Source organism: Corvus kubaryi, unplaced genomic scaffold (genome assembly GCF_017639235.1).
Source record: "Corvus kubaryi isolate FWS band 111438036 unplaced genomic scaffold, C.kubaryi_AGA036_p1.0 37396, whole genome shotgun sequence".
In the NCBI taxonomy this organism is placed as follows: Eukaryota; Metazoa; Chordata; class Aves; order Passeriformes; family Corvidae; genus Corvus; species Corvus kubaryi.
Window position 1 is genome coordinate 8940677 of NW_024581135.1, and position 11366 is coordinate 8952042.

General features: G+C 43.8%; 1 protein-coding gene across 4 annotated transcripts in view; it reads left to right on the top strand.

The window, feature by feature from the left end:
- The window catches only part of ESYT3 (extended synaptotagmin 3), a 31232-nt gene extending 20314 nt beyond the window's left edge, over positions 1-10918 (top strand). For 3 of the 4 annotated variants that reach the window (XM_042041690.1, XM_042041694.1, XM_042041693.1), the window contains exons 13-23: positions 441-503; positions 603-671; positions 1894-1959; positions 3230-3316; positions 4132-4281; positions 4817-5253; positions 6294-6383; positions 6910-7041; positions 8463-8568; positions 9149-9198; positions 10090-10918. In XM_042041690.1, the coding sequence (XP_041897624.1) occupies positions 441-503; positions 603-671; positions 1894-1959; positions 3230-3316; positions 4132-4281; positions 4817-5253; positions 6294-6383; positions 6910-7041; positions 8463-8568; positions 9149-9198; positions 10090-10126 (1287 nt within the window). In that variant the 3' untranslated portion in view covers positions 10127-10918. The remainder of the gene's footprint in view (positions 1-440; positions 504-602; positions 672-1893; positions 1960-3229; positions 3317-4131; positions 4282-4816; positions 5254-6293; positions 6384-6909; positions 7042-8462; positions 8569-9148; positions 9199-10089) is intronic. The other variant, XM_042041691.1, reaches the window with a different exon arrangement.
- Positions 10919-11366: the final 448 nt, after the last annotated feature.

The window sequence follows — 11366 nt, forward strand, 5'->3', positions numbered from 1 at the left end:
GTTTGTGAATTGCTTGGATAAAGCCCATCTCCCAAAGAGGCTGTTTCTTCATAACCAAGTGAAACCATTTGAGTTCCACTGAAGTGAATAAAATTGTTTCCAGGCTTTGTTCTGCTGACACTGGATTCATGTTGATGTATGTGGCCGAGCATGTTTTTAGGTGTCTGGATGCACTGGGGAACCCAACCAGTTCTTCACTGAGAGATTGACAAACTTTAATGCAATGAATTGCAAAGAGTTACTCATCTTACTGGTCTGCTTAGAACTGTCATGCTGTGTTGGCTTGTGCTCCTCTAAATTGCAAGTTTTAGGAGAAAGGCAGAGAGCTGCTTAGCCTTCAGAAGCTGCCCTTGCAATTTTATTATGTTTTACATTGTCCTTGGTGGGTGATCCTGAGTATTTTGTGTTTTGGTTTGTTTTATCTTTCCCTGCCTTTGCAGGATAAGAAAGGTCTGTCTACAGCAGTTCTGATTGTCTACTTGGACAGTGCCTTCAACCTTCCTGTAAGTACAAACCCCCCATGCAGCAGCCCTCACTCCTAATCGCCTTTTTTTTTTTAAGACTGCAGATTAATTGTTTTAAATTCTCTTTTACTAATTCAGAAAAACCACTTTGAGTACTCGAATGGTGAATGTGGAGCAAAGAAGATAAAAAATAACAAGTACCTCAAGGTAGAGTTTATATTCTTCTCCCATGCTTGCAAATAATGTTCTGGGTTATGTGGTATCATAGGAATTGAAACTGGTGGTGGTTAAAAAGAAATAATCTCTCCACTGTCAGAATCTAAGTGACATGGGGCTCAGAATAGTGACTGAAAGCCCACCCCAGGGAAAGTCTAGGAGGCCAAAGTAGGAATGCAACACAGAACTGTTTGATTGTGTGGATGTCTTTCTTTCTTATGCAAAAGAGAACCTCCAGACATGAGACTAAGTCATAATGTCCTTGCTGCTGCTGCTGCTCTTTCCTCCCTTGCTGAGCTGTTCCATTGGGGTGGGAGGAATATGCTCATTTGTGGTAACTTTCCTGTTCACTGGAGATGTGACCAACAGATTCCTCCCCACTTGGTTTTGGAAGGATTCAGAAGCCTTTCTGTCATTCATACTATCTCTCTCATAGCTTCTGTTTACTTTTTTCCCCACATACTGTATTTTGCTACTGTGATGTAAATGGCAGGTATAGAGAAGAAGGTGTTTCTGCCTTTTATCTTGAACAGGCTACACACAAGCACAGCTCTGAGCTATGGAGAAAGCTTCCCATTCTCTCTGAGCAGCTCCTCTCCTAAATACCATCTTTACAATTTAGATGAGTTACCAGCACTGTGATACACATCACATTCAATGATCCTTAATTCTGGACCTCATTGTGTGAACTCTGTATATAGTGTTGTGCCAAGACTAGAACCTCAGCCTTAACTTCTACAGCATTACTGCAAAGAGGTGCAAGAGGTCCAGTATTGTTGCTTCTGGACAGGAATTGTTACTTGATGTCTAAGATTCACTTGCAGCTGCTTTAGAGCAACTCCTGAGCCTTGGAAACCAATTCTGAGAGTCCTGGTTCAGCCAGGAATGATCAAGATTTCCCACTGAGCCTTCAGGTCTCCTCTTTGTTTCTTCCCAGCTTCTGACAAATTTTTTTACTGCTCACCCGTTGAAACCTAAATACATAAAACTTTGGCTTAAATGTGTACTCTTGATGGTGGAGGGTAAGACTGTGCTGTGTTATGGCTGGAGGCTTTCCTGTGTGCTACACTCCTCAGATGTCCCACATCTGGAAAATATTGTCAGCTTTCCAGCAACTTAAGTAAGAGTAGTGGTTTGATATTGCTTCCTGTAAACTATAAATTTCTCAATGTTTTTTTCTGCCCTTTTCTTTCTTCCTTGTATTAAATGACAGAAGATGGAACGAGAACCTTCCTCCTTCGTCCTGCTCACAGTTGGGAGCAAGACTCAGAAGAGTAAGGTGAGGCTGTTTCATTCTTCTGCTTTACATCTTATGGGTGACTGTCTCCAAGGAGCCTCTAGGAAGGGAAGGACTTGTGAGCTGTAGTGATAGCTGCAGAGCCTGGGAGTGGGACCACTGTGTCAATGACTTGTGGTGGTTAGAGGGTGTTTGATCAGCTGCTGTACACATGTGTACTTCTGTGCCTGTGTCCAATAGTTCATGCTGGCCCAGACACTCTAGTTCTATAAGTCTCGTGGTTTCTCAGAGCAGGGTGTCATTTGCATCAATCTGGCCTTTACTCCTTCATCAGAGTCTTTCCTGGCTCCTGTGTATCACAGTTTTACTGTTTTGTTTTTTGTTTGAACCCAGATAAGATGGATCTGCATCTCCTCCGCTTTACTTTCAGTTCATTTTTCATTATTTAAAAATTACCTTTGCCTCATGAGTATGAGCAACAGCTGAGCTCTGCCCTCCCAGTAGCTCCCATGTTCACTGTCCTGCAGCTGGATGTGGATGAGGGCAGCCCTTTGTTCTTTTGGACACCCAATAAATAGGAATTAATCCTGTTGTGGCTACACAAGAGCATACAGGACTGCCACCTATTTTCCTTTGTTCCTTCCACTTGCTCCACCCAGAAATTGGGTTCTGCTTGCATTTTTACCTTTTGTGGCTTTCCCTTTCCCTACCATATCACCTGCCTCTCCTAAGCTAGGTCAGGCTTCCAGGCTTTCCCTGCTCCTTTCCACTTGCTGCCGGCGCTCATGGCCTGGCAACGACAACTTGCAGCCGCAGTCCCCGTGGGTGCTTTCCATGCTCTTTCATCTTTGAAGGGGATGGTGCTGAAGCTGTGCCCTCCTACTCTTCCCACGAGTTCTACACCCCTGAAACTGCCCCTCCAGCTTTCCTGCCCTTCCCTGTCAGCTTGCTGTGGCTTTGGGAGCTGGCTCAGGGTGCTGCAGGCTGAAAGCAGCACTCTGACTCTCCCTGGGTGGGAAGGTGGGAGGGAGGGAGCGGTGCCTTGCTGCAGGTGAGGCAGGCTGCTGGTCCAGGCAGCACCAGTGGGGCCAACTGCAGCTCACCAGACTTGTTCTTTGGCATTTCCACACCCCAGAGAACTTGTTCTGGTTTTGCCAGAGACTTTGCTTCCATATGCTTCTGACCTGGAATTTCCATTCTCTCCATACAGCTGGGATGTAGCATCTCTGAGGGTTACTATGGCACACTCTGGTGATCAGTGTCGTGGATTCTTTGCTCTCAAAGACCAAGCTAATGTATGTTCTTATTGCAGACCTGCAATTTCAGCAAAGATCCCACGTGGGGCCAGGCTTTCACCTTCTTTGTCCACAGTGCTCATTCCCAGTCACTCCACATTGAGGTGAGAGAAAAGCCTTTCCTTTGAAGACCAACTGCACATCTGTAGGAAGAAACCTATGGAGCTTAGTGCTGGTTGTTTCTGTGCAGGATTCCTCCTACTAAAAGGTGGAAGAAGCACCTGTTGTTGCACAGACAGTTCTGTATTAGGTGGTGGTGGTATCTACCTTTTTTGGTATCTACCTTTGTTCTAGGATCATGTTACCTGCAGTATCTTAGTTCAAAATGTGGGATGTTTCTGGCTGCAAAGTACAAGGGGCATTTTATACAAGTCTGTGTATAAAAATATTTTGCTGTCAGAAATTGCAGACTTCATGATTCTCAACCAGAGCCCTACCTCTTCACCTCTGTGTTCTGGCTCGTTAAGCAACCCTCTCTCTTTAGCAGGATTGCAGTCACAGCCAGTTCTGTGGCAGTCACTCGGATACAGAAAGGAATTGAGCTTGGAAGGTGTATTGAGGTTAAATAGGCTAAACAAACTATTACCTAAAACATGTGTAAAGGTTTATACCACTTGCCATCTCAGCTGCTTAGGACACTGCCCCCAAATCAAGTAAGGAAAATCAAGTAAATCTCAGGGCATTTTTTTTTCTGCTAAAGCAGTTCTTTCTCTGCATAGGTAGTGATGGGATTTTTATTCCAAATGTACTAACTTGCTACACTGCTGAAATGATGGCATCACCCATTTGGATGTAAGCATACAGAAGTAAATAAGCTAATTTTGGTTTCTGTCTGAAATACCTTCTTGCCTTGCTGTTCCCAGTGGTATGCTTCCCAGTTTCCAGCTAATAAAAACTTTTGTTTCCTTCCGTCCCCCAGATAAAAGACAAGGAGCGGGATAGTGCCCTGGGAACTTCAGTGGTATGTCTCTCCCACTTACTTAAGGACCCAAACATGACTCTGGATCAGAGATTCCAGCTGGACCATTCCAGTTCAGACAGCTTCATTAAGATGAAACTTGTACTGCGGGTAAGTTGTTCTTTCCCATATTCACTCAGCTTCCCCTGCAGAAGCATCCAGTTATAACCAGGCAAAAGAGATGAAAGGTGGGTGTGGAGAAAGACAGCTTTGCTTCACAGTTGAGTAGAGAGTGGAAGTGTGACAAGGTATTTAAGTGCAATTAGGAGTGTATGGTGGGGTTGAGAGAGATCCCTGAGGCTTCTTAAAACAGTGCAGTGCCATGGCTGAAGATTGTCTCATGACGATAAAGAGTTAGACTGAGAAAATCTAAGCTGTGGAAGTCAGCTCCTGAACAGGGAGAGGCATTGATGCTTAGGTACTGTTTCCTCACCGTGCTCTGGATCAGTGCTTAGATACTGCTGAGTACAAACACAGTAGGATGAGAGGAGAGAACACCACACTGAATCCCAGAGGCCCCTTTCATCTCTAATGGCAGATTCCTGCTGTTACAGTTTTATGGTGAAATTTCCTCCTGGGTGGTAATGCTGGCATTCACCCCAGTGCTATGGGAGCAGCACTCACTGTCTTCCCTTGGGATTTTTAGGCACTGAATGTTGAAGAGCCTGATCCACAAAGAGTCAAGGCTGGTGTCAATGCCTCGAAGCCAGGTCCTGTGCGTGTCACGGAGAAGGCTGGAAACCAGCAGAAGTTTGCCTCTCCACCACAAGTCTCAAAAGTACCTCCGATGAGCAAAGATTCTGCAGCACTTGAATCTCTGCCAAAAAAGGACAGTGGAGAAGACCTGGACACTAAAGACAGTTCAGCAGCCCCTGTACCAAGTGAAACTGTGTCTGGCCTTGGTGAAGCAGAGGGCAAGCAAAATGCAGAGCATGGCCCACCGTCAGCATTGCCCAGCGGAGCAGCGGCCGTACCCACACTGCCTGTCCTGCAGGAGATGAGGCTGGCACCCAGTGTCACTTCACTGGGGTCCCTGCCTTCTTCCTGCTTTGAATTAAGTAGCAGCAATCTGGACATTCATAAGTAGGTGTTCTTCCAGCGGAATTGTTCTTCTCTTGGGAAAGTTTAGATGTTACTGTTGCATAGAGGTGAATTCAAGTCTGCTAAGTCATTTGGGGTCTTGGGTCTCAAGTCACCTACAAAGAATTGACCTAAGTATTCCAGTCAACAGCAACGTAAATTACAGGGTGCTATCAGAGCAGGTGTAAAGGGAAAGCATTTGCTCTATGGCTCTCCTAAGAGACTGCATGTGTTGGCTTTATATTGTTGAAGAGTTTCTCAACACTCATTTAGCAACAGGATATTGGAAATCTGAACATCTCACTTCTGTAATAACTTAAACTCTTGATAGGCACCTCTGGCTGTTTAAACCTCTGAATGTATTTATCCAATACGTTTTAAGACTGATAATGCTGTGAACAAAGTTTTTGTGGATAGGTGTGCTTGTGTGTGTCCTTCCCACAGTGCTCAGTGGGAGGCTGCTCTGTCAGGCAGGATGGACAGAAGGATTTGTCTCTCCTGGGGCACAGAATGGAGCTTGTGGAATTCATAACAACAGAAGTTACAAAGATTCACCTCACTTAAGAGAGCATCAGAGTTGTTACAAATCTGAACATCAAACTCAGCTCTAGCTGCAATTTGGTGAATTGCTGACTGGTGAATTCTCTAGCTCTGAACAGGGCTTAATTTATGAACTATTTTTAAACCATTTTTAAGCTTTTTTTTTAATCTTAAACTACTTTAATAACATGCAGAATGAAATATGAAAAAGCCCTCATTTTGCTTACACAGACATTCCTGAGGGAACATGTAACATGCTAACCTGTACTTTGCTGTTCCATCAACAGTGGGCCATGTAGGGGCTTTTTTTGGGAGTTTGTGTTGTGGGAGTGAAATTGGGTACCTGTAGAGAAGGCAGGGATGGGGCTTCTGTGGAACCTCTGTGGTCCAGCTACTTCCTAGATAGCAAACCTTAGGATGCCAGGAAGGATGGTGCCCTGCAAGTTGGTTTTAGTCTGTGTGTGGTCTGTATTTAAAAGCCTTGACTGTGCAATGTCTTTCAGCAGGACTGAGATGCCTCTGGGGGAGATCCAGCTGACCGTGCGTTACGCTTCCATTCGGCAGAGCCTCGTTGTGCTGGTCAACGGCTGCAGGTAGTGCTTGTGATGGCTCAGAGAGGGAAGAGCTCTCTGAGCTGTGTCAGTCATCCAGCAGAGCTGGAGCAGAGCCACGTGCAGCAGGAGCTGCCTTAGCACTGGCTGGCTTCCATCTGTGCAGCCTCTCTGTGCCCAGCTCTGGTCAGTGCTAGCAGCAGGTCAGGGAGAGAGCCCAGTGAGTTGTGCTCGCTGCAGTAGAGATACTTCAACTATCATCCACCCAAAATTTCCTCTGAACAGCACTGACAACTGATGTGTGTCTTGGATGCTGGGATAGGCACCGTGATAAGGATTGATGCCCATGACTGAATATGTAATTGTTAATTTAGGAACCCCAGTAAATGGCCACGCACTCAGGAGTGAAAATTTTAACTAAACATCCGTAAACTTTTATTTGCTTATATTCCAACTCCTGAGATGAATGGTTTTGGCCTGTGAAGGGTTGGTCTGATTCCAAGAGAGCCAAGGTATTAAAACACACAGTGGGAGAACCTGCCTTGCTTGTCTGTATTTCTTTTAACAGAAACTTGGTACCCTCTTCCAATCGCGGAGTGGATCCGTATGTTCGTATATACCTGCTTCCAGACAGAAGATGGACAAGCAGGAAGAAGACATCTGTTAAGAAAAAAACTCTGAACCCCCAATATGATGAGAAGTAAGAAAATGTTAATTATGATTATGGCTGGAATAGTTATGATCTCTGATAATGACAGGGCTTCCTAAGCTGTGCTGCTGTAGCTCCTAAGGACTCTCTTGTGAACATTTAGAGGTTTTCTGAAACAAATGGCACTTTGACTGTATTTTACAAGTCCTTGGGGCCGGCCTTGCTCTGCTTGTGGTGTTGTCAGTCCCCCTGAAGAAGGGTACACCTTCTTCCCTGTCCTTTCCCTGCCCCCAGGCTGCATTTGCTTCTTTGCAAACTGACATTCTCCTACCCATGTTTAACTCCCTGTCATGGCAGAGGCAATCTGCCCATTCAGGTACCTCCCAGAGCCTACTGCTCTGTTCACACTGCTTTGCCTGAAGCTAATTCTGACATCTTTCCAAAGGTCCAAGGCAGAAGTACAGAGCCTTTTGAGATTGGACCACCCTTTGGGCACATAGGTGGATGTTGTCACCAGGGCTCCCACCTCTTTGCTGACAGTGTCACAGCTAATGGAATGTGTTTTGCATAAACCCAAACACAGTAACCCTTAGAAGTAGAGCTCTTTTGAGAGGTGGTTTTAATCCCATAATTAGAGGAAGGTACACGTGAAAATATGTGAATAGTGGGTGATCCTGGGTGGCTTTTATTTTTCCCATGTTGCGTCCTTTCTGTGTAAGTCAGAAATGGAGAAAAGATCTAAAAATATTTTCTTTTCTCTTAACACTCCAAACACCAAAGCTGAGGATTCTGATTATGTCCATTCTCAAGTAACTCCACTGATTTAGTGCCATCCCAGCAGTTGGGAACAGCAGCTTGTTTTCCTCATCCTCAGTACTGACGTATCCTGTACGTCCTCAATTAAGGATAATGCTTAGCTCCAAAACACGTTACCTGTTTCACAGCTCTGACTTGAGGAAAAGCTATTCAGGTGGGCAGAACTGGAGTGATTTAGCTTGGACAAAACTCACTTGACATTAGCCATGTGTGCCAGAGGCTTGAGTCAGAGCCATTAAGAATTTAATTGCCACAGGTTTCAGCCTTTGCCTGTTCCTGGTGTGGTGCAAGGCTGCTCTGTGAACTTGGGGGGTTGGCTCATTACTATTTCCTCTTGAGTAATGGAAAACACGCTGATCTTCCATGGAGGCTGAAAATGATGTTAAATGGCATTTCATCATGGATGCATGTTTTCCTCCTTCCCCCTTGCACAGTGGACAATCTGAACACAGTGTTGCATCTTTCATGAGGCCCAGAAGAGGTTTCCTGCAATGTGAATAAAACCTAACTCTAGAATTGCTTTTTCTGTGTGTTCCTTCCCTGTTAAAGTCCTGGCCACTAATGCTGTACTCTGTCACTATATTCTGTCCACTGAATATAGCTCATGGGATTTTAGTTTTTGCCTTAAATCTCTTCTTTTTAAACTCTAATTTTAGGTTTGAATTTTTTGAATCTTTGGAAAATGTCAAGAAAAGGTCACTGGACATTGCAGTGAAAAACAGCAGGCCCTTCATTTCACAGGAGAGGAAGGAGCTGGGGAAAGTAAGTTTAAAGAATCTGCACTACAGATGTAACAGAGCTGAACACTCTGGGCTATTTCTGAAATCCTGAAATGTGGCTCCAGTAACTGATTCTCAGTAATAGGGCTGGCAATCTGGAAACTTTTTTCTGCCAGATTTTCATCTGAAATGAGGCTGTATCCATGTGGGAGCTGCGTGGTCTCGTTTCAGGAGGGTGTTCCTGAAGTAAGGCCTGGTTCCTGGGCCCCCCTGCTGCCATGTGGGGAAGGGCTCCAAGAGCACAAACACGGAGCTGAGAAAGGCGTGGGACTAAACCCCACAATTTGCCAACAGTGCTTTAAGCTTTCTGTGAACAACTGATTCTGTGAAAAGTAAACTGCAATTGCTTCTTCAGTGACAGATAAGTTTCCAAGTAGTGCTACTAGGAAACTGAGCTGGTTCATTCCTGCACCATCCTGGGAATGTGGGAAGCTCCTTTTTTCCTCAGGCCTGAGTTGCAGCCCTACAGCTGGAAAGTGGGTCTGACTTGGGAGAAGTGGTAGCTTAGCTAATCAATTTACATGCTGAATAACCTACAAACAAATAAAATTTGCGTTTTAAAGGTGCACATCGACTTGTCCCAGGAGGATTTAATAAAAGGTTTTGCACAATGGTAAGTACTCATCTCCATACTTCCAAACCCTGCCCAGTGCTTTGCTGGGAGCTTGTATGACTGCTGTGGGAGTGCTGGTAACTGGGCTGTGTTTGGGTGAGCAAGAAGAATATTTGACCTGCAAAGGCAGGACTAACTTGAGCTAATCTGGTAGTTCTATCTGAGTTTTGTGTAAATCCACTGTCTGTGCAGTGCCTGCCCTGTGAGACAGCTTTAATGAGATGCCTGTGTCAATTATAGTCTTCAGCATATTTTAAGTTGTCATAAAAGCCACAGGGGCACATAAGTAAAAGAATTTTGTTTATTAAAGTAAACCTTGCAACAAATTTTAACTTGGATAAAGATCTTACATAAATACTCTGATCAGCAATATATATGTATGATAAAACATTAATTATAAAGCATTTATAGAAACTATTATAATAAGCCACTTACAGTTTTGCCTGTATGTTCATTGTGGTTCTGAGGTTTGTATGTTCATTGGTCTGTGGCAGAACAGAGAACCAGGCTTGGGTGTATTTTTCACTTCTGCGTCTTTAGTTAATGGCAGGAGTTCTTCCTTCTTTCTCCTTCAGTGGAGCCCAAGGAATGCAGTGTGGGTAGTCCAAGAGCTTGCCATCCACACAGGCAGTGAGCCAATATTCCAATAGGAAAACCACATTTCCCTGGCCAGCTTGTGTGTGTGTCTCAGGGCAATTATGGGAAGAGGAAAAAAGGACGCACCCAAAGTTCCTGGTGAAGAGCTGAAGTTTGAGGCCATCTCTGGAGCCTCCTTTGCTGTGCTGCCTGTGAAGCACAAGCAATACAGCAGCCCAAGTTCTCTCTACTGTGCCAGTTAAAACTAAGAAAAGCATTCAACTACTGTAATTACTTATTTTGTCTGTCTTGCAGGTATGAGCTGACAAGGGGCAGACGCAGGAAAATCTGATTTCTTCTCATGTACATAAGTTACTAATTTTTCAACTTTATATGAATGTACATAGCTCTTGTAATTAACATGTTTTGCACAGTCATTGCAAATTTGAAGCAGGCTCCAGCTCAGGACATGCAAATTTAATGATCCTGTTAGGGGATTAGTTCTCACTGAAGTTAAACATATTTTCCCCCACATAGGGAATAATTTGTCCTTAAAGAGTAAGTCCTTTATTCTTGCCATTTCTGGCAAATCCCCCCTCAAAGGACGTCTAAGTGTGAATCCTCTCTTAAAGAAGGGTTGTACCTGGGGATATTTTAGACTGTCAGCCAAGTGTCATTACTTTGCTTGGCAGTCTGATGGCCCTAGGAGCTTGTTCATGTTGTTTTAACATGGAAGTGTTGTACTTTTAAAAGAATACAATTTGAAACAGCATTCTTCAGCTGTAGGGCTACAGAACCTGTTAAAAGAGAAACTCTTTAACACTAATAGCAATTATTTTTTGAGAAACTAAGAAGTTGGTATTCCACTGTTCAGAAGTACCTTAGCAGACTATGGCTGCAGGTATGTAAATAATGAGCTTCCAAAAGCAGGGAGATTAATTTACCATGATGTCATTAAGGTTTTAGTTTGTGACACCTTAACAGGTTTTGTCCTTTGTTACAGTACATTTCAAAACCTCATAAACCCAGATTCTGTCTGAGGAACAGCAAAGTTTTGTAAACTAAGCTTTATTAATATTGAGGCAAAATATTTTTGGAAGCTTGGTGTACTTGTTTCTGTACAATAAACTTCTCATTGTCTTGCGTAAGAGACTTGAGCTATTCCTTTCTAAAACTGATTTTTGAAATATAACCATGGTAATTCCAAACCATCACCTGAAGCAAATTTCAAGTATTTTTGGCCTAGATTACATTAATCCAGTCTGCCTCAGTCCATAATCAGAGAGAATACTCACTGAGTGAGGATGTGTTTCCATCCCAAACTGATCTGGAAATGTGAACAATATTTTAAGAGGGTCTCCAGAAATCCAAGATTGAGCATTTGTGTGTGATGGCTGTGGCAGTTAGGGCATCTTTACCTCATACTTGCTGTGTCAACATTCAGAATGGTCAGTGGTTAGAGTTTGCCTGGTGGTGTGCTGGGTTCAGTTTCCTGGATTGATACAGAGTATATTGGTTCTTTCTCTGGGATTGAGTGGACCAGTTGATAGCAGTTAAAGTTTTTCTTAAAATTACCAAGAATTAAGAAAAAC